This window comes from Schistocerca gregaria, chromosome 4 (genome assembly GCF_023897955.1).
Source record: "Schistocerca gregaria isolate iqSchGreg1 chromosome 4, iqSchGreg1.2, whole genome shotgun sequence".
NCBI lineage: Eukaryota > Metazoa > Arthropoda > Insecta > Orthoptera > Acrididae > Schistocerca > Schistocerca gregaria.
In genome coordinates this window covers 498,358,432-498,382,307 of record NC_064923.1, presented here as the reverse complement: position 1 = coordinate 498,382,307, position 23,876 = coordinate 498,358,432, and the positions used below count along the sequence as shown (strand labels likewise).

The 23,876-nt window shown below is 39.5% G+C and overlaps 1 protein-coding gene across 1 annotated transcript in view; it reads right to left on the bottom strand.

Moving 5' to 3' along the window:
• Window positions 1-23,876, bottom strand: part of LOC126267412 (roquin-1) — a 246,290-nt gene that overhangs the window by 139,868 nt on the left and 82,546 nt on the right. The window contains 5 exon segments of the mRNA XM_049972641.1: window positions 683-859; window positions 861-918; window positions 10,427-10,649; window positions 10,763-10,962; window positions 15,244-15,475. Coding sequence (XP_049828598.1) covers window positions 683-859; window positions 861-918; window positions 10,427-10,649; window positions 10,763-10,962; window positions 15,244-15,475 — 890 coding nt within the window.

Here is a 23,876-nt window from a genome sequence, read left to right as displayed (position 1 = left end):
ATCTAAGAACCAACTCAGTACAAACATCACATACAAGTACAACAATGGCTCACAATGGAATGGACAAGTATAGTAACAGATGCAGCAAGCTGTTAAAAGTCAATCAGGACTGCAAGAGAGAAGTCAGTTGGGTTGGCAAGAATAAGTGTAAAACATTCGATTTTGGACACACAAAATTTGAGGAAAAGCATCATTATTAATTTTAATGGTGAAATTGGGAGTTGTTATGAGAATATAACGGGAAGAAAAGTAACTGGGGGGAAAAAAAACTGTCTTTCACATCTGTAATTAAAGGAAGCTGATCCAACTGACAAAACTTGACGGTTTGCGGGCATTAAAAGAATGAAACAGTTAAAGCAAAGGAAATCCAAGCATGAAAAGGGACTGTCCAACAGAGATTTTAAAACTTTCTTCTCAACTCTGGGCACAGTCTGCCTAATTTTCTTTCACCAAGCATCAAAATGCTAAATCACACCTGTGTTACATGTCAGTCATTCTGCAACCACAAAAATGGCAAGAGCCTATCCTGTTCCTATCTTTAAAGATTTTGGGGAGGACAGATTTATCTTTTTTTTAAGCAAAAAAAAAGTCGTGGCTGTTGAACATATTTAAACACAAATATAAACTAATAAAGCTCTCCATTTAAAGACCACTTCTAAAATGTACTTCAACAACTACATACCTTATTAGCAGCAGCTGCCGAAGTGTTGGACATGGACATAAGCCATGGCTGTTGAGAAGCAAGTGTACTGGTGCTGATTGTTTTCGTGTGGTCCCAAGTGGCAGCTCGATTGTTAGTTCTAGCTGGTTCTATTGGTCTATGTTCAGTGGGAGGTGCTGGAGATCCGTAATCTGGCTGTGGCGGTGAGGGCATACACCTGGCCTCCTGTGGTCAGCAGCATGCTGTGGGGAGTATAACTTTAAAGATACTCAACTTCTTAGAGAAGGACTATAATATTTGTCATATTAAGAAAAATTACATCTGGGAAATTGCAGGTTAGATAAAAAATATGTGCGCAGATGAAATATTTTACTAGTCCCATCAATGCTAATGAAATACACAAAAAAACGAAATACTGTCATATAGTTGACAGTTGTGAGAGTTATTTACTTCATACACGAGAGAGCTGCGCGTTTTGTAAGAAGGTTTGCCAAAAGCGACAGCATCACTGAGATGTCAACACCTATAGGTTACTAGAGAGTTGTTGTGCATCAAGGAGGGTCAATCAACATACCACCTCCTTCTACACATATTTCACAAAATGAACATGGTCAGAGGTATCTGAGCTTATACAGAGGTTTTTAAAACTGTTGCTTTCCCCATATACAGTTTTGATGTGTGACAAGACGATTTGGAAACAGGGAAAAGTGGAGAGGAGGTGGTGAGGAGGGACACTGGGGGGGGGGGGGGGGGGGGGGGGGGAGTGAGAGAGGTGGCACAGAATATACACTTGTCCACATAAAATATGATGGATAATGGTGTAGAAAAGTAGATATGTCACCAGTTGTCCTATATTCATTATGAAAGAGAGAGGGGGGAGAAAGAGAGAGGGGGGGAGGGGGGGGGAGAGAGAGAGAGAGAGAGAGAGAGAGAGAGAGAGAGAGAGAGAGAGAGAGTTCTTTAGAAAATATGCAAAATTAGGATTTGTGCTTACTTTTAATGTTACTTAAAAAATTAATAAGTTAAAGCCTACAAAAGTACAACAAAATTGAAAATAAAACTTGATAAGTGCAGTTTACACCACTCATTGCTTTCATAGAACCATGCCAGAAACAAGATAGATGTGTTTTGCACAATTTACCATTTAACAATCAAACTAAGTACCCATAAAATTTTGAGACATACTTACTGGACAATACTTATTTTCAGCAAAAAAAAGTCAGTATTGCCAACAGAAACACATAAAAGTATCTATTGAACACTGATTACTCTGGATTAGACAATATACCTGTACATCTGACACATCATAAAGAGTTGTTCCCAGACGGTTAGGAGTTGCTCACCATCCTGAATACAATGATGAACCATAAGGCATCTGTGGTCACCCATCTCCCTTGATGGCACCTAGTGTCTAAGATTCTTAGATCTTGCAGAGCCACACCCATGGAGTGGACACGCTCTACTTTCTACAATGTGTAACTATGACACTATTGGTGTAGTGCTTTGGGGACCCTAGTTTTTAAGCCATTCCAAATGACACTGTCCATCAGTTTGCAGTTGAAAATGACTTTAGAAACCTTACCAGCTGTCTCCAAATCAGAACAATGTTCTTAATTAACAATTTTGGTGAATCACGTGTGCATCATGGACAGTGGTCACTGAATGCTGTTTTTTCTACTGAAATGTTGAACACAATACAAACCATCCATTCCTCCAACTTATTTAGCATCAGCTGCAACTGGAGTATTGTTACTGCAGTGTCAGAGGAGGAGTAAAGCACACAAAATTCAATAAAAAAACAAAGTACAGGTTTCCATATCACAGTCGTCGTGCTATTTATGCTACTGACAAAGATGCTGATGCTTCGGTCCCTGTAATAAATCATTGTCATGTTCAAACGTTTTTGCTAGAACTTCACCTCCTTGGTGTCTGTAATAGGGACACAACAGTAATGAATGAATTTAGGAACTTGCTTGGAAGCCATACTGGTGATGTTCAAGGTCACTGTGCCTTTGGGTGGTACTGCAGACTGTCTGTACATCAAAAGGGAGACCGAGATGTTGCTCATGTACAAAAGCCAGTTTTACAACCACCACCAGCAAGGATACGTTATTGACGATGGAATTTATAAATATAACACTAAAAGGATAATAGAAACACTGTCCGCCTCTCAGACTTAATGTGGCATAGAAATTAGAGAAGAATTGAGCAACATAAATGTTTGACTACTAATTTAGTCATGTGAAGAATCTAACAGATAATAAAATCATATCAATAAAGATAAATCACTTTTTGAAAATATAATGTAATTCAATAGACGAAACATGTACTCAACCAAGTGGTGGCAGGAGAAAACATATATAAAGGTATTTAAATCTGTAAGTTTTTGGAGTCAGTGGTTCCTTCTTCTGGCAGAAGGGTTGAAGGGGAAGGAAGAGAGGTAATGGGAAAAGACTGGGAACAGTTTGGAAAAGTTGCCCAGAACCCCGTGTCAGAGGAGACTTGCTGGATGGGATGAGAAGGAAAGACTGAGTGTTGGGGACCGCACCAGATGAGATTTGAAAACTAAAGTGATTAAAACTAGAAGATAGGGTAATACGAAATGCTTGGACTGCTGACAAATTATTGTGCATAGGTTAATAAGAAAGGAAATCTAAGTGCATTGTACGTGGTGGTGGTGGTGGTGGTGGTGGTGAATAGACGGATCAGAAAATGAAAGTTACAGAAAACTAAATGGGTGTGAAGAAAGAAAGTTTCTGTGAGAAAATGTTGGGACCAAAGAAATTAATGTTTAAGGCCAGAGGAGTGGTGAGAACTAGGGATATGTTGTGATGCCAGTTTCCACTTGAAGAGTTCTGAGAAACAGGTGTCTGGGGAAGAATCTATGTGGCATGTGTGGCGACACATGCATGGAGGTCACGGCTGTCATGCTGTACAGCATGCTCTGCAACAAGATATTGTGTGTTGCCAGCATGCATCCTCTTCCTAAGCCCGTTCATCCTTATTGATAACTTGGTGATGCAAAAGGCCGAACAGTGTTTACATAAGAGCTGGTATATGACATTTGTCATTTCAACGGTTGGCTCTTGCTTTGAAAGCATGTGTTTTGCCAGTTACAGGGCTGGTATAGGTTGTGGTAGGAGGCTGCATAGGACAAGTCTTACAGTGAGGACAGTCAAAGGGTTAAGAACCCCTAGGGTATGGAAGTGGATGCAGGAGCATAGTGTCTGACAAAGATACAGTAGGGATTGGGAAGGTGACAAAAAGCTATTCTAGGTGTGGTAGGCAACATTTTGGACACAATGGACCTCATTTCAGGGCACGATTTTTAAGAAGTCACAGCCTTGTCGAACTAGCTGATTAATACATTCAAGATCATGATAATACTGAGTGTAACTGGCAAAACATATAGCATCAACAGGATAGCCACCTGTGACATAATATGTCGTACACCAGCCGTTACGTAAACACTATTCAGCTTCACATTGGCATGATTACCACCAAGTCAGGATGGATGGGTGTAGGCAGATGATATGTACAGGTAAAACATAACATCCTGTTGCAGAGCACACTCTAAAACATGACAGTCGTGACCTTGATGCCTGTTTCACCACTGGGTTCTTCCCTCAGACATCAGTTTTTCTGTACTAAACACATGGGAATTGGTCTTAATTTATGATAATTTCTTTGGTCTCAGCATTTCTTCACTCCCTTTTAGTTTTCTGTACCTTTCATTTTATGGCCTGTCACACTTAGATCCCTTATATAAAGTAAGCTAACAACTAATTACAGCCAGTGGTAGCCTCTTCACATTGACAATTATGCAAATGACTTCTAGATTATTTTATTACTACATACCTTAACAAAAAAGCAGCAGTGCTGAGAAAGCCACTTGTACTACTCAGCTGCTATTTGTCTTTAATACACATAGTATAACTTTACCACAGAGCACTACCAGTCGTCTGTAAAGTTTAAAACATTTTTAATTTGAACATTAGTGTTAATTGATAGTGTTAGCTGATATTTATATCTCCGAGACCAAGTATTCTGATCAATTATATGAGTGACTAAAGAGGTTTCCTTTTATTTTAGTTTTGAATACCTGGGGATTTCCTATTTTCCATATGATGTCTGAAAGTAACATCAAAGTGCGAAAGCTTCTAGTTAGTTACTTGCATTTTCAATGGATCATAACTGTGACCTTATGCAATGACATGGAACAAGTCGATTTTGCAACTATAGTACACTTTCTCAGCAAAAAATATGGGAAGATGTTGACAATTTGCATGATTTCTTAGATTATCCTCCTCTTGTTATGCATTAGTGATTTATCATTAACTATGTTCAATATCTCTCTCTCTCTCTCTCACACACACACACACACACACACACACACACACACACACACACACACACACACACACTATAAAATACAAAGAAACTTCCACATGTTTGTGTCTGTATATGTATGTATGGATGTGTGTGTGTGTGTGTGTGTGTGTGTGTGTGTGTGTGTGTGTGTGTGTGTGTGTGCACGCGAGTATATACCTATCCTTTTTTCCCCCTAAGGTAAGTCTTTCCGCTCCCGGGATTGGAATGACTCCTTACCCTCTCCCTTAAAACCTACATCCTTTCGTCTTTCCCTCTCCTTCCCTCTTTCCTGAAGAAGCAACCGTTGGTTGCGAAAGCTAGAAATTTTGTGTGTGTGTTATTTTATTGTGCCGGTCTACCAGGGCTTTCCCGCTTGGTAAGTCTTGGAATCTTTATATATATATATATATATATATATATATATATATATATATATATATATATATATAAAACAAAGATTCCAAGACTTACCAAGTGGGAAAGTGCCAGTGGATAGGCACAATAAAAAAACACACAAACAAACACACACAAAATTTCGAGCTTTCGCAACCGGCGGTTGCTTCATCACATCATTATATATATATGGCTTTCAGTATATTAGCTTCTGTCTTTTATGGAGCAGAAGGAGTCATCAAGCAGATATGATTTCAGTTTGTGTTTGAAGTTAATTTCTGGACAGGTCCGTTGTGGTTCTTCCATGCATAATCTCTGAGAAGATTTTAAATAGTGAGAATGATTGGTAATGATTAGTAATTGTCTTACTACATCCCTTATAACGGGGTCTGACAATAGCATACATAAAGTCTGCCTGAAATATTCCCTGTGATAGTGATGTTTTGTATGTGACACTGAATAAATTGCTTGCATGTGAAGGAGGAGGTTTTAGTATTTTACTTATTATTAATTCCACGATAGTCTCCTCCTTCCATATCACATTACATAGCCAAGCACAAGGGAAGCACCTTAGGAGCTGTTCTGACAAACTGGAGAATGGAGTAACCCACACACACACACACACACACACACACACACACACACACACACACACAGAGAGAGAGAGAGAGAGAGAGAGAGAGAGAGAGAGAGAGAGAGAGAGAAGGTACTCTGAATTATTTTCTTAAGTTTATACCTTAGTTTGAAATGTCTTCATATCAGTAAATTGAGGACTTTCTGAGCAGCCTCAAGTATCGTGGCTCCTATGAAATCATCTCAAACTGTCTCCACTTCTGACCACTTAGTAAAAATCAATTACAACTGTACAAGGTTCTCTCAATTAGATACATATATAAAAATGAAGCAATCTCGATTTGAAGTTGTGTGATGTTACTGTTATGCAGAATGGGAACCAGATTGGCTAAGTTTCCTTGTGATTATGTCTACTTTTCATGTAAATATGTCCCCTGCTAGTTTGTTGAATCGTCATCGACTCAGCGGCAGCCAGAAGAATCAAGAAATGTGCCAGCCTAGCTTTGGTACAAGAGAGAGTTCGCTTCACGAGGTGGCACTTTCACACTACCAACAAAGAACTCCTACAGTTACATCTACAACTGGCCAACCGGTTCAACCCCTGGATGTGGGATTGGGTTGATGGTGTCACATGAGTCACAGCGGACTCAACCCAGAGGAAATCAGCTGGACGACAGCCATCCAAGTTTGAACGTATATCAGAGAAACAACCTTCTGATGGCAGTGGAAAGACCATCATCAATCTCAATAACAAGGAACTGGATGACGACGGTATTTCGGTTCTTAAGAAAGGATTGAATTTCGCCCCGGCTCCTAAAGATGTACCCATTGCTGACATCATTAGCACAGTGGAACAAACAGCTGCTCGACTTCCACGTGAAAGCCGCTGAAGAAGTTCGTCACAAAACCTGCAGAGCTCTAACCAAAACAAAGCTTATGAAACCGAACATCTCCTACAGGGAGAGGGCCGCCATACGGGAGCTAAGAGAAGATCAAGACAGTAATATTACCTGCAGACAAGGGCAACGCAACAGTGATCCTATCCCGACAGGATTGCGCTGAGAAGATGCGGCATCTACTTGGTGACAGCTCATACCGCATCAAAGAAGCCATAGAGATTAGAGTAAGGGAGCCACAACTAAATCGTGACAGCAGTTACATCCTTAGCAAGGCGTGGGAACCATCGATCACCCAGATTAAGAAGAAAACGGATATTTCCCAGTGTGTTTCGACTTCGGGGAGGAGGGAAGAATAACGATGAGACCGTAGGCACAGCACCCAGACGGTGGAAGAATGGACGTTGTACCTGGACCGTGCGTGGGGCACGAACCGCACCGACTCGTAGGAAGCACCTGACGGTCGAAGGAGATTGTCCTATATATACCTGGCGCCGGCCCATTGCCAATCAGTACATCAGCGCACCTGATGATGGCAACGTGGTCCATTACCGCCGAAATATTGTGTCCTGTGCACACTCGTACCATTCACCCGAGATTTAATTCGTCAAGATGTAGATGGCTGTAGGTTTATCATAGTGACCACAAACAAATTTGTCAACACAAAAAATTTGTTTTTAGATCTACAATATCATCATATTTTAAAGCTGTAAATACAGCAAGTACATTCACTGAGGCATTTTTTGTAACAAGAAACTATGCCCTTTCCTTGAGGTTAAAATCTCTCTGTTACCAAACAAATAAGATTTAAGGAGTTGGCCAGTCCATCATCAACAGCATCATCAGTATTCCAGCACAAGCAAGCTAATAACCGTTAATTACTAAAGAACGCAAAAAAGATGGAATAAAGGGAAGAGACTGATTTAATGTGAATACGCATTTACTCAGATTGAATTATTTGTCAAATAGATGCATATAAAACATTCAGATAATTCAAACAAATATGAAATATTCCACCTAAAAACATAAAATGATAGCACATTACATTGGATGAAAATATGAGTAGCAAGACAGTGGTTTAAGATACTATTAAGAGATCATTAGATATGGAGCTCAAGTTTGGTTTGAAAAAAGTTGTGATAGAAACACAATTTTGTACTTTTCCAAAGGAACCATCCCAACATTTGCCCCAAGTTATTTAGGAAAATCTAAATCTGGAGAGCAGGACAGAGATACGAACTGTTGTCCTACTAAGCTGCCTCGCCTGGTCAGAAGGTCTGATATTCATATAGCATATTCCAAACAAACCATGTTGAGATGTGCACAAAGTTTCTTTCAGAGTGAGTAAGCAGTCCGAAACTTTCCCTTTGTCTGCCAAGATATATTTTCTCTTTTGGCTAGGATTTTTACAACTTTTTTGGCAGGCTCTTGGATGATAAATAATTCTTTTCCCCTCTCAGTCTAATCATCATTATTCTTCCACTATCACATTAAACCTTGAAAACCTTGTCCTTTAATCTTTTACCTATCAAAATTCCAACCCAATGCATTCCATTTTTATCTTCACCTGTATAGTACAATCAGAATGTGTCACTTTTTAGTTCTCCACAACCATCCCATCTCACCTCACACATTCCGAGTACATCCAATTTGTTTCTTGTCATTTCATGTTTGGTGTTTTCTAATTTCCCTTTCTGGAGAAGGGTTAAAACATTACAAGTCCCTATCCTCAACACGTCTTCTTTCTTCTTCTTCTTCTTCTTCTTCTTCTTCCTTCTTTCCTTTTCCATCTGCCCTATTCTCTGGAGTCCTCATTGTATTCCCCTCCCGGAGTTCCGACTGAGAGGCAGCTTTACCTCTGGAATATCGTACAAACAGGTCCACCCCATGAACGTCTGGAGAAGTAATTCCAGTGGTGGTTTCCCGTTGTCTTCAACTGTCTTCCACATCCTGTCAGCTCGCTGACCCAGTTTCCCCCTGAGTTTGGTTACCCAACCTTCCACTGGGTTGGCTCAGCTTAACAGGGGCACGTCGTGTAAATGTGATAAAATCATTCAGGAGGCAGGTACCCATTATTATAATAATCAGTAGTTCTCCATTCAGGCAGACTGGGTTGCAATGGTAAAAGTCAAACATCAGGGAAGGAATGACACAACACATGTCGGAATTTATCAATCGCCAGATATCCTGGAGTAATTACTGCTCGTAGATATTGCATATCAAGTTGTACGTGAGACAAACATTCACAGATAGTCTGTGGATGTTTGTTTCACATACAACTTGAAACACCCTATCTAAGTGCAGTAATTTCTCCTGGATATCGGATGGATAAATTCTGAAATGCGTCATATGAGCAGTAAAGTTATTCCTTGCCTGATTTTTTTTTTATTTTACCACTGCGACCCAGTCAACCTGAATTCAGAACTACTAATTGTTTTAATTTCAAGTCTGATGTTGGATAGCAAATGACAAAAGAATTTATTTATTTATTTATTTATTTATTTATTTATTTATTATTATTATTATTATTATTATTATTATTATTATTATTATTATTATTATTTTCGTGTGATACGATTACAAATACACAATTTTTTTCTTTACTTGCACCTTCAAACATTACTTCTTGTAAATTTCATCACTGTAGATCGACAACAAGTATCCTTTAGGTTTTGATGAGTGTGTTTGTGAGTATCAAAATATGAGTCATAAATGGCTGCTACCTTTTAATTGCATTGATTTAAATGTTAACATTTATTGTACCACCTAGGGACCACAGACCTCAGTATGTCACATAAATTTAAACTTGATACTTCTTCCTGTTCCCGAGAAAAAGGGGTTTCTAACAGTCGGACAGACAGGTAAACAACAAAGCAAACCTATAGGGTTTCTGTTTTTACCAACTCGAGGCATGAAACCCTACAAATTCATAATATTGTGGCAAAAATCACGACAACTACAAAGAGATGTGTTGAAAGAAGACAGCATATTTTCAATTTCATTTGTGAAAGTATGTTATTCATAACTGCAGTATAAACACTTTATCAAATTCCTTCTCCGCAATAATAAACTGCGTTTTCTATAGCCATAAGTATTTTATTTTACTGAACATTACATCTCTATTACTTGTAATATCTAGTTTTGATCATTTGTTTGTCACCTGCATGTTGTCTGTCTGCTCCTTTCTCTCTCATTTTACTGCCTGGCACTGATTTTTTATTACTTCATACACATTTTATTCAATGCTGGTATATAATTTTGTCAATGGGTTTTATCAGCAAATTCACTGTGACAAAACACATATTTCAATTCTTGTATAGATTTCCACACCACCTATAAGTCCACCACACTTGTATTCGGTAAACAACATCTGGCTTGAGGAACAAAAATGGTAAGCTAATGACAATGGAATATGCACAAAAAATAACACATCATCCTTTCACCACTGAGTAACTTATGACTAGGGTTAATGGCTAGACGACTGAGGTTATCAATTACTTTCACAGAATCTATCTAACAGAATTTATGCTACCTGTATATGTCTGACGTGAAATTTCCTGGATTGGGAGCAAACATTTGCTGCTGAGGCGTTTGGTACACTGAAGAAGTTGGCTGTGGGCCTGGTGAAGGGTAAGTTGCACTGTAAGGTCTTGCATACTCGAAGCTTCCTGGAGGAATTGAAACGCCAACTGGTGGTCGAACAACAGCAGCAGCAACTGATGGGACTTGAACAGGTGTTGTACTGCCAATGAAACCTGCAACATTCACAAGAAGTATACGTGACTTACTGTAGTTCAGAGAATCTGAAAAGCTTCAACTCTTTAAAAACAATATAAATTTTATGAGACACACTACAACAATACAGTACCTTCTCTTAAAACAGAGTTCTCAAAAGGGGCTGATGTAATAGATGAATTGCTGTTGGAATAAAGCAAGTCATCTGGTTGTATGAAGACCTTATCATTGGTATGGAAGTCATTTGTCTGGTTCTCCTTTTGGTTTGCGTCCGACCCCTTGGATTGTGTAGGATTACTTCTCACAACAGCTTTTCGATTCTTTGCTCTGTACCTACCACAAGTAAAAATATTATTTATTTTAAATTTTTATATATAATACGAAAAACAGATATGAAATTTATCTAGCAGCCCTGCAAGAAACAAGAAACAAGATACACAGGAACTGGAACATGGAAACATAGAAACATATTCCAAGCTGCAATGGATCGAAAGATGGAAATTTCTGAAAAGGCATAGGTTTCACACTCAGTAAAACAATAGCAGGGGTAATAATCAATTTTCAACCATTTGATAACAGAATAACTGTTATTAGACTAAGAGACAGATTTACAAATATAAGAGTAGTTATGTTACACATCCCAAGTGAGGTACTGGAGAATGAAAAGAAAGGCAGTGTCTATGAAAGACTTGAAGAAGTAATTAGTAAGACAACAAGGTATGATACGGAGCTCATTGTTGGAGAACTAATGCTGAAATCAGAAAGGAGAGCTTTTGGAAGGGAATATGAGGGATAGACAGCTTACATGCTGAAAGCAATAACAATGGAGTGTGTACACATTTACAGCCAGCCTAAGGATTATGGCCACATATGTTCCTTGGAAGGACAGTCACAAGGCAACTTGTGTATTGCCAGGTAGCAGAACAAAATACTGAATAAACCATGTGTTGGTAGACCAAGTGCATAAAAGCAGTGTAATGAATGTGTAAACTACAAGAGGAGCCGAGGCAGGTACACATCACTACTTACTCATGACAGATGTACAACAATGAATAGCTGTAGCAAATCTAAGGGGAAGAAAGAGCATAAAAGAATGGCATAGTGATGGAGACGAATTTAAAGATAATGGCAAGGCACATGAATTTGTCATCAAGTTTCAAAAGGGATTTGAGTTTCTAACAATGGAAGACAAGCTTGATTTTGAAGACCAGTGGGAAATGATAAAAACAAGAATGGAAGAAGGAACAGCAGAAACAAATCTGAGAAAAAAGTAAAAGAAAGAAGAGTAGCAAAGGAAAAAACACCCACAAAAAGACTCTAATGAAAGCAAAGAAGCATATTAAAGTGCTAATTGGTAAATCAAAAATCTTCTCAGAAGGAAAAGTGAGAACATTTTGAGTGTCTTTAGACCAGAAGGGGATAAAAACTGCAAGGAATGCAATATCAACTAGGTTCTTCCGAAAAGGATATTTATCACAGATGTGTGTATACCACAGATGTATGGTATTATAGATAAAAATGGTAAGACGGTTTCGAAATTAACAAAAAGTATAGAAATTTGGAAGAAGTGTTTTGAGGAGCTTTTAAATGTCAAAGATGGAAGTACAGAAACGGAGGAACAACATAAAAAACAGAATGTAGATCCATTAGCTGCAATACCTACAATGAATGAGGTAGTGCAAAACAAATTCACAAACTTTTGACCAACATTTTTAATAATGAAAGACTGTCAGCTGAGTGGAAAGAATCAATCATAGTATCAGTCCATAAAAAGCGTAATAAACAAGAATGCAGAAATTATAGAGGTATCTCATTATTTAGAACAGCCTACAAAGCGGGGCCAAGAAGATTCTCCAGAAAAAGTAGAAACCTCATTTAAAAGGTGTAACAGATGAGAAATGTAAGGCATTTATAAAGAATCGATACACCACTGATCAAATACTCGCACTAAAAGTAGCCATATGAAAATAATAGGAATACAGCAAAACAATGACAATATTGTTTGTTGATTTTAAGAAAGCCTACAGTAGCAGGAACAGAGAAAAGTTGTGAGACAAAATAGAAAAGTTTAGAATACTACAGAAAATTGCAAATCTTATAAAAGTTGCACTGGAAGGCTCAAAAGGGATAGCGAAAATGAAAGGAGAATATTCCACGGCTTTTGACCTAAAAACAGGCAGGGAGAGAATATCACCACTCTCGTTCAATATAATAATAAAGGAAATTGTAGATGTAGCAAGCGAAGCGGCAGTGGGAATAGAAATGAATGTACTTGCCTTTGCAGATGAGATAACATTATTGCTGAAAAAGTTGATGATCTAAATGTACTCAAAAGAAAGCTATTTAAATTAGTAATAGAAGCTGGATCGGAGGTAACTGACAAGAAGTCAAAATTCATGAGGATAGTAAGAAATTACATGGCAAAAATGTGGGATGCCCTGGAGGCTGATAATCACATGTTCGAAGAAGCACACAAGTTTAAATATCTGGTAGCTAAAGATAACAATGAAATGAAATTATCATATTAAAATAGTAAGAAACAATAAACAGAAGCAAAACATATTACTCAAAACATTACTGTCATAAAATTTCTTTTTCAAGAGTAACCAAAATAAGAATATGTAAACCTATAGCCAGACTGGTGTTATTACACTAGTGGTCATTAAAATTGCTACACCAAGAAGAAATGCAGATGATAAACAGGTATTCACTGGACAAATATATTATACTAGAACTGACATGTGACTACATTTTCATGCAATTTGGCTGCATGGATCCCGAGAAATCAATACCCAGAACAACCACCTCTGGCTGTAATAACGGCTTTGATACGCCTGGGCATTTAGTCAAATAGAGCTTGGGTGGCGTGTACAAGTACAGCTGCCCATGCAGCTTCAACATGATACCATAGTTCATCAAGAGTAGTGACTGGCGTATTGTGACGAGCCAGTTGCTCGGCCACCATTGACCAGACTTTTTCAACTGGTGAGAGACCTGGAGAATGTGCTGTCCAGGGCAGCACTCTTAGCATTTTCTGTATCCAGTATGCCCGTACAGGACCTGCAACATGTGGTCTTGCATTATCCTGCTGAAATGTAGGGTTTTGCAGGGATCACATGAAGGGTAGAGCCACGGGTCTTAACACATCTGAAATGTAACATCCACTGTTCAAAGTTTCATCAATGCAAACAAGAGGTGACCGAGACGTGTAACCAATATCACCACATACCATCACGCCAGTATGGTGATGACGAATACATGCTTCCAATGTGTGTTCACCGCAATGTCGCCAAACACGGATGCGACCATCATGATGCTGTAAACAGAACCTGGATTCATCAGAAAAAATGACGTTTTGCCATTCGTGCACCCAGATTCGTCGTTGAGTACACCACCGCAGGTGCTCCTGCTATAATGCAGGGTCAAGGGTAACCAAAGCCATGGTCTCAGAGCTGATAGTCCATGCTGCTGCAGACGTTGTCTAACTGTTCGTGCAGATGATTGTTGTCTTGCAAACATCCCCATCTGTTGACTCAGGGATCGAGACATGGCTGCATGATCTGTTACAGCCATGCGAATAAGATGCCTGTCATCTCGACTGCTAGTGATACGAGTCTGTTGGGATCCAGCACGGCGTTCCATATTACCCTCCTGAGCCCACCGATTCCATATTCTGCTAACAGTCATCGGATCTCGACCAACGCGAGCAGCAATGTCGCAATATGATAAACCGCAATCACAATAAGCTACAATACGACCTTTATCAAAGTCGGAAATGTGATGGTATGCATTTCTCCTCCTTACACGAGGCATCACAACACTGTTTGACCAGGCGACGCCAGTCAACTGCTGTTTGTGTATGAGAAATCGGTTGGAAACCTTCCTCATGTCAGCACGTTGTAGGCGTTGCCACCAGTGCCAACCTTGTGTGAATGCTCTGAAAAGCTAATCATTTGCAAATCACAGCATCTTCTGCCTGACGTCTGTAGCACGTCATCTTCGTGGTGTAGCAATTTTAATGGCCAGTAGTGTATATGCGAGAGAGAAGTGGAGAATAGATAAGTATAAGACAAATCAAACAATGGAAAATCCAGGGTGGATTATTAAGTATGAGATATAAGGTGAGGAAGATAAAGGTTTTTGAAAATAAAATCCTGAAGATATTTGGACTTATTTGTGCAAGAGGAGAATTGCAAAGAGAAAGAATAAGCAGCTCAGGAAGATATATGATGAACAAAATGTTGTTTCGGAAGACAAGACACAGAGACTGATGTGGGCAAGTCACTTCTACAAACAGGAGGAATCAAGATTTAGAGAAGTGTCAGAGAATAAACCCGAAGAATGAAGCCCTTCACACAGACACTTGGAGTGGCCAGGTGGCCACAGATCTTCGGATACTTTGAGCAAGAGAAAAAGGTATCAAAGACAAAATACTGTACTGGAGGCGACCTGCCGAAGCCAAATACCAGCAGTGGTTTGTTGGATCAGGAGAGTAAGAGTAAATAACTACACATAATATGAAAGATGAAAGAACAAATTTATGTTTATTAAATGTTAGAAATTGTATTTACATAGCAATGAAGGAAATGCCACTTCCGTAAAATGAGCACTTACTTTTCAAGCTCTTCTTCTGAATGAGCAAATGTACAGTTTGTCCCACGTGGACAACTACCTCGTAAGGTGTGATCTCGGCACATGCTTATTTTGTATTTTGGATTATGCGTATGGCTTGTCTCTTGAAGTCTTCGACTACCGTGATGTTGAATAAATTCGACTAGGCCAGTTACTACAGTTCTCACAGCTTCAAGGGCACCACAGCACTCGGACCATGTTGGTGAGGTTGATTCTGATTTGAAGAAAGATTGATGACAATAACATAGTAAAATTTAATGCAATGCATGAGTTATCAAATAAATATATCATATACTACTGTACTGTAATACCAGCTGTAATTAAGTTTATGCACTTCCTAAAACATTTCTCATAATGATTAGATGTAACATGAGATCCTAAAATATAAATTGATACTCAGAAATGTGTAATAAGCTCAGTGCAATTTATATATATATATATACCTAGTTCACAGAATTATTTACTGAAAAGAGAAATCTGCTAAAAAAGTCTATTCTATACATATGACCAACATAATAACGTCTCTACAACCGCCCATTTGGTCACAATACTGATGCAACAAAAAAAGCAAGGGTGCAGCTGTTGTATTTTCGCATTATCTGAACTAACTAAAGAATCTGTAAGAGATCAGACAATAATGCCATACATTGTTTGAATGTAGTTCTGGACTGTATAGAATGTAGTTCCAGACTGTATAACAAAAGTCTAAATTTTGATGATAACAGCTGCTGTTATGTGATACACAGCTGAAAATGGTAGAAAACAGTGCTGCCAGAGGATCTACAGCATTTTATTACTGTCAAGGACATTCATCTTGGGTCACATCACATAAACCAGGGATAGCGGCCGCACGTGCGCGCGCATGTGTGTGTGTGTGTGTGTGTGTGTGTGTGTGTGTGTGTGTGTGTGTGTGTGTGTGTGTTTTCTGTTTCTAAAGAAGGACTATTTTATTTGAAAACTTAAATGTATAGCAGTCTTTTCATTGTGCCTGTCTGTGACTCAACACCTCCTCTATGTGGTGAGCAGAAATCTATTGTGGTTCATTAATATCGTTGTTATTACATCCTTAACTTTCTCTTATACTATAAAATTTGTAAATAAGAGAGACGGTGATGTGGAGAAGATGACAATAATAATACTGTAATATACGTATTTAATATGTCATAACACATCACAAACAATCACACAAATAGGCCTTTTTGGGAGAAAAAATTACTCTTGGCAGGACATCTACAAAAAATAAAGACCAATGCTGATTCTGTTCAGTCAGTGTCTACACAATTCTGACGTGTAAAAGATTTTCTTTTTTTTTGGTAGAAACTCATACATAAATTTTATGTACGAAATTCTTGACGTGCGTGCAATGTAACATACTGAGCGTCTCCTACTGAACTATACGATACATCCGACTACTAAATATCTTGAAAAATCAATAATTTTGTAACATGAACATACTTGTGTGTGTGTGTGTGTGTGTGTGTGTGTGTGTGTGTGTGTGTGTGTGTGTGTGTGGCGGGGGGGGTCATATCCTAATTTTAAACTTACACAAACCATTGGTCAATGGCATGAAGAGCAACAGTCTACAACAGAAAGCAATTTATACAGTTTTCTTAAATGACGTAATTATTTATTCACTAGCAAACAATCTTCAATTTACTGGTCTTCAGTATAAACTAGAAGAGTGTTTTTTTTAATATAAAATGATAAAACTTTGGTATTATAGTGTATGCAATTAAAACACCAATTCTTCTTACTGAAATTTTACATATTCTAATACTAACTTTGAAGAGATTTATTTTAGAAAATTTAGCATGGAAAAACTTTACACGTCATAAATAGGTAATTCAAGTTATATTTGCATTCTCTGTTAACCTTGATGTCACAAGTGAAATTATTTGCCTTGATCTTTTATCGCTGAAATTTACAAAAACCGTTAATTATAATAATGCTGAAAGTAGGATGTACTGTCAGTAGTCTATATATGGGCTACTGTCAAGATAAAGTGTGTTCATTTGTTAAGTAGTTGCTACAGATTAGTATTTGTCACTCTGTTGTTGTAAAATAGCTGTGATAGAGCTACTGTGTCAGGCACGTGTTTTATATGAGTAAATGAAGAAAATTAAAAATTCTGGTGTGTTGGATTTTTATTTCAGAAAGCAATAATACACGATCACTAAAAAATGCAGAATAAGGAAAAAAAGAGCATAAACCAAAAAAGTAACAAACCTAGGACATTTGCAGTGAACAATTGCCACCACCTTCAAATTCTTCAAGATAAGTATACAAAACAAAAGTTTTTTTTTGTTTCCTGATCTAAATCTTCTACAACATGCAAAACACCTCTTTTTTTGTTTTGTGTCGTTTATAAAAGTAACTTTATACCTAGACAATTAATTTTGTAACAGAGTCAAGCAGCACACCATCATTACTGTATTTCAGCTTCACTACAATGTTTTTCCTACTCATTCACACCAACTTACATTTATCCACATTTAAAGCAAACAGCCCCTATTACACCAAATAGAAATTCTGTCTTAACTGATTAGTGACTGAATAGACATTTTTGACCTGCTTACAGGTATCATGTAGGACCAAAATTTTCTAGGACGCTTGTAAAGACCTTTTGCCAACATCTGTCTATATCCAACTGATACCGACTGGAACCTCTGAGGGAGACATTATGTTCTAAATAAACGAAACATAGTTACAACCACAGAGACCATGCGACTACTGATAACATGTTGGTATCTTAGAATATGAGCGATGGTATCTTAGAATATGAGCGATTACTGAAGGTCCAAATTAAATAGCACCACCAGTACTTTCGAAAGAGCCACTATCAAGCAATTAAAAACAAAAGAAGAAGAAGAACGAAGAAAGAAAGAATCCTGTACAATAATGATGCCAATGGCACTGCCACAGTTGTAACACTGGTTCCTCTCATAACACTGAAGTTCAGCACTGCTGCACTTGGCTATCATTTGGATAGGTCACCGGTCTGGGTCCTCCGAGCATTGTTGGCAACTGGGTTGCATTCAGCCCTTGTGAGGCCATGGCATAATGATGCCTATCAATACAAATACTGTGAAGAGCAGCAGCCTACAGTGCTTATGACAGTATGTAGAGTAGTGTTTATCTTCTTCACCTTTCATTAGATGGGGCACAATTCCATTACAGTGCAGTAGCAAAATGAATTAATTATGTTTGTGTGTACTAAAAGCTGTGCTGTGAAAAACGTGGTGCATCTTGCAGTAGTTGGAAGCCGCATTACAACTGTGGCTGAAAGATGGTGACATTGGATTGGGATTGCTAGCATGTGTCTAATTTCCTGGTTAAAAAATGTAGGATGTGTGGTATGATTTCCACTGGGTCCTTCCTGTCTTATTCCAAGCAAACATTCTCGAAGGAATAGCAATCAATGGAGATCTACTGGAATTTTTACAAAAGATAAAGTGGTCACTCACAATCTTTTACAGAGGGCAAAGAGAAAGAAAAAAATGGACCAGGAAGGACTGCAAATGTTATCTTATCCAACAAATCATATATTGTTTATATGTGATTGATGCACAGCATTGTGTGGGAGAGACGGGAGAAGTCCACAAGTGATATGAAGCATTTGATGGCTGTAGAAAGTCTCATGAGCAGAAGTTCACACCCATAGGCAGTGAATCTGGCATCGGTGGTGTAGCCCCAAGTAATAAGCACTAATGGCACTGCTGCTGCTGTTGGGTAAGGCTTACTGCCATCCACATCGCCTGGGAAAGGATGCCGAGAAGGTCCCATGTCGGGTAGAGAAACCTGTGACATGCTGGATCCTCAGCTGTGTGTTATGCGATAAGCACAGCATCGAATGGAAGACAGGTCCTGGGGTGCGGGGGCAGTATCCAGGACAGCCAGCAGCCGTGACCTGGTGACTGGTAAGGGTGGGCCTGGGGTTGCTGGTAGCGATTAATGTGTGGGCTGCCTGAAGCCAGTCCAGAAGGCGACAATACCACATCAATAACAGGTTGATCACCATGGGCAGAAAAACATGGAACAGAAAATTGGATAAATCGTTGTGCCAAAGCACTTGGAAGGGACAGGTGTTGTGCAAAAACATAAGGGAACATAATCTGTCATGTGCTAGCACACAGCATGGAAAAATGATAAACGGAAGCACTTGGGGGAACTGCGTGATACAGAAGGACATAGGAGGGAATGTGTGGTAGAGAAGGACTTGAGAGGGAAATGTGTGTATGTGGTAGCAGATGGGGAAGGGGGGGGGGAGCACTTGGGAGGAGGGGGAATTCATGAGGTGTGGGGCACTTCCGTGAGGGCGGTAGGGGGGGGATCATGTCGTGCAGAAGCACTTCTTGGAAGGAATTGTGTGGTTTGGAAGCACTAGGGGGAGGGAACTGTGCTGTTCAGAAATACTCAGGAGAGAGGAGGACATTTAGTGCATAAATTAGGCACAGAAAGGAAACTCCAAAGACCTGTGCACACAGGCGGCTTAAAAACAAACAAAAAGCGAATACAAGGCTTAGGATGGGACTGGGCCAGGTGCAGAAGGCAAGACACATATCGGGACCAGAGAGATGCAGAAACATGATGTACAGTCCTAGTGGGCGAAAATGTCAACACCATCTGTAGAGGAGGAGGCTGTGACTGTGCAGTCTGGAAACAGCAAACCCTGGTGGGGCAACAGAGATGGCAGTGGGAAGCAGTTGGCATCAGGATTCCAATCACAGGGCCCGGAGTCATGCCAGAAACAAGAGGTAGCGCCATTGGTGGGTGGAGGTGGTCAGTCCCAAGAGTGCACTGAGGACAGTGGTCGGTTACCTCTAGAGTCATGATGGCCAGACACATATGTAAGCATTCATTCTAAAAACAACAAATACCTTCTTGCCAATTAACATGGCAGATGAGAAGAGCACTGAAGAACCTCACAAAAACATTTTCCTCATCGCCAATTAGTATGTCTGCTGCGGGCAGTTCCAAAAGTAAAGGCCCACATATAAACTGAACGGAACCTTATTTGTAGTAAGAAACATAATTGGTAGACAGGTCTAGCTCTTTTGGTTGAACTCAAACTGTCTGGTACTCAGAAAACTAATTTGTTAAGCTAGCAATCCCAGTGTAAAAGTAAGTCCAAAATAAACTTTTCTATGTTGAACACAAAACAGCCCATCCACCTGGTGATGGGGGAAACAGAAGTTGTGAATTAAAGCTTTTGGTGCACTAAAGAGACAAACCAAGTCCGACCAAAGTTCATGATATTCTTTTTTTTTTTAGAGATGAAGTCCAATTAAAGTTTATAACACACTTAATATTGAGTCCAAGTTCTCAAGGAGAATTTACAAAGTCCTGTGAAGCCAAATTATAAACAATCAGAGAAATACTAAAATCCAAAAGTCAATCTTCCATCAGGGCAGCGTCATCTTCATGGAAGGCCCACTACAGGATCTAGGATGAGAATGCTGGCTCAGAAGGTGGTGACAGTACAGTGATAGCCCCAAAGTGAGCTCCTGATTGAGAAAATCCACACTAATTCGGTTCCTGATCCAGGAAGCCCACTCTAATTGAACTGGTGTTTTGCTTCCTGTCATGTCACTGGTCTAAGAACGAGATCAGTGGTGCCAGCAACTTCTGCTGGCACTTTGTTGGTCACCTGGTAGTCAAGTGTGTTGTGGCAGCCCTTGAGTATCTTCTGAAATAGAGCAGGTTGCCTGTGTAGCTTGGCTGTGACATTGGTTGCAGACAGAGTAGAGGAAAGCCACACAATACTGCAGTTTGTCTGTCATCTTAAGGAGTACTTTAATATTAGTTGCCCTGTCTTTCAAAATCACAATTCTCACATCCACTGAGCTAAAGCTTTAGTATCACTGGGCTAAAGCTGTTGCTTCACTTGAACAAAGAGGGACAATCACACTCAATGATTACTTGTTTGATGCTTCACTTAGATTACCTGTTAAGTACTACAGTAGACACTGAAACGCAATTACTGCTCCTACCTTTGATGTTATGTTACTGGTGTGTTTAAGTATGCTTTGGGTGTACTTGTTTCAAGTTTCTTTAAATGTGTTTGGTGAAACTATAACAATTTGAAAAAATGAGGCACAAAGATGAAAGTCATTCATTTATTTTGTTTTAATATAAGTGAAAATTTATTTTACCTTCCCACATCTGTAACTTTATCAGAATGCATTGTAACTGTCTAGATGTATTAATCAGCAGTAGCCATTGCACGAGCAAATCTATTTTCTATCTTTTATTTCAAAATTTTCCTTGTTTCTTGCCATAGACTTCTCTCAAATTCTTTTAGGATTTCAAATTTTCATTTTATTCTCCTCTACCCATATGATTATTTGAAAAAGATATTGGTTTATCTTACCACGAAAAGTCTTCTTTGGTTAGCAAACAGTCTACAGTCTAGAAGAGTGTCTTTGGCACTGACATCTCAGCTCAGTAGCATTGTTTTGTTGCCAAGTAACTGCAAGAAGTCATACCACTGATGGGCTGTGTTTAAACATACAGCACGAGCCAAGTTGCCACAAAGCAAAACTAATGCACTCTTGTCTGAAATATAGCTGTGAGCATGTTATGTTTAACTGGTGCTGTCATTTTGCTTTGTTTACCTGGAAGTCAAGTTTTTCATTTGTTCATTTTGGGTGTTTTTGGTGCTTATTCACTTCTATTTCATTTCAAGCTATATCAGTGCAAGCATAACACATCACCTGAACCTCTACTTTCTGTTGCTCAGGTTGTAAAGAGGATTGCAACATCTTTGAAACTAAGTAAAATCGCTATTGTAGCAACAGGGAAAGAACAGTACAATGTAGATTGTGACAAGTGTGGCACAACAAGGCTGCAGACACCAGAAACAGATGTCTCTGAGTAAGAAGCAAGTGTCAGCATTGGATCATTTTCAGAAATATGCTATTTGTCATCTATACATATTAATTAATTAATTAATTAATGTCCCTCATCATATTTTCCTGTCTGCATCTTACAGCTAATCTCAGAAATTATTTTAGGGATTTTGGTATGGTTTCCACTAAGAGAGTGAACAATCTGTGACAAAGGTTTCTGTATGTCACTACATATTATAAACAAGCCATCTCACCATACGTATTTAGTGCTACCCATGTGAAATGAGGGCTTGTCATTAGACATATATATCAATATTATAAGATAAGAAAACATCTTACACTACTGAAATTGCTCGTGTTGCTTCAGAAAGACTATCTTTTTAAAGGCAGCATATTTTTACTGTGTACAATGCTTAAAGATACACATTTAGATATACAGTTATTAATGAATTTCAAACATTAACAGAAAGTATAAGATACCATTTTGTAAGACTAATCCCAGTGGATGTTGTTAGTGCATTTCCACCCATCAGAATGTCATACTGCCGACAAATTTTTCCATTTTCTTTTTGGAGAATTATGTCAAGGATAAACTTTGATCTTATAAATGCATGTTAACTGTAGCTGTAATTATTCTATTATATATAGTGTATGATGAGTGAACAACATGCAGTGACAGCAGAGCTACATGCTAGCAAGAACTGGGACCACAGATGTTGAAGGATATCAAAGGTGATGTGCCCAAAATATCCAGTCAAAAAATGGCATCACCTGCAATTCTTACAATAAATGGAAATGCTGTGTGGCTAAGGCCTCTTGTCAGGCCTGATGCAAGTCTTTTGAGTTGACGCCACTTCGGCGTGACGATGAGGATGAAATGATGATGATTTAAACAACAATAGATCAAGTAATCACCAAAGAATCAGTCGCCAGTGGTCGGCAGAACGTGCACGTGCCCGTCGACCTGGGACCGGACCGCAGCGACGCACGGATGCACGCCAAGACCGTAGGATCCTACGCAGTGCCGTAGGCGACCGCACCGCCACTTCCCAGCAAATTAGGGACACTGTTGCTCCTGGGGTATCGGCGAGGACCATTCGCAACCGTCTCCATGAAGCTGGGCTACGGTCCCGCACACCGTTAGGCCGTCTTCCGCTCACGCCCCAACATCGTGCAGCCCGCCTCCAGTGGTGTCGCGACAGGCGTGAATGGAGGGACGAATGGAGACGTGTAGTCTTTAGCGATGAGAGTCGCTTCTGCCTTGGTGCCAATGATGGTCGTATGCGTGTTTGGCGCCGTGCAGGAGAGCGCCACAATCAGGACTGCATACGACCGAGGCACACAGGGCCAACACCCGGCATCATGGTGTGGGGAGCGATCTCCTACACTAGCCGTACACCTCTGATCGCCGAGGGGACACTGAATAGTGCACGGTACATCCAAACCGTCATCATTCTACCATTCCTAGACCGGCAAGGGAACTTGCTGTTCCAACAGGACAATGCACATCCGCATGTATCCCGTGCCACCCAACGTGCTCTAGAAGGTGTAAGTCAACTACCCTGGCCAGCAAGATCTCCGGATCTGTCCCCCATTGAGCATGTTTGGGACTGGATGAAGCGTCGTCTCACGCGGTCTGCACGTCAAGCACGAACGCTGGTCCAACTGAGGCACCAAGTAGAAATGGCATGGCAAGCCGTTCCACAGGACTACATCCAGCATCTCTACGATCGTCTCCATGGGAGAATAGCAGCCTGCATTGCTGCA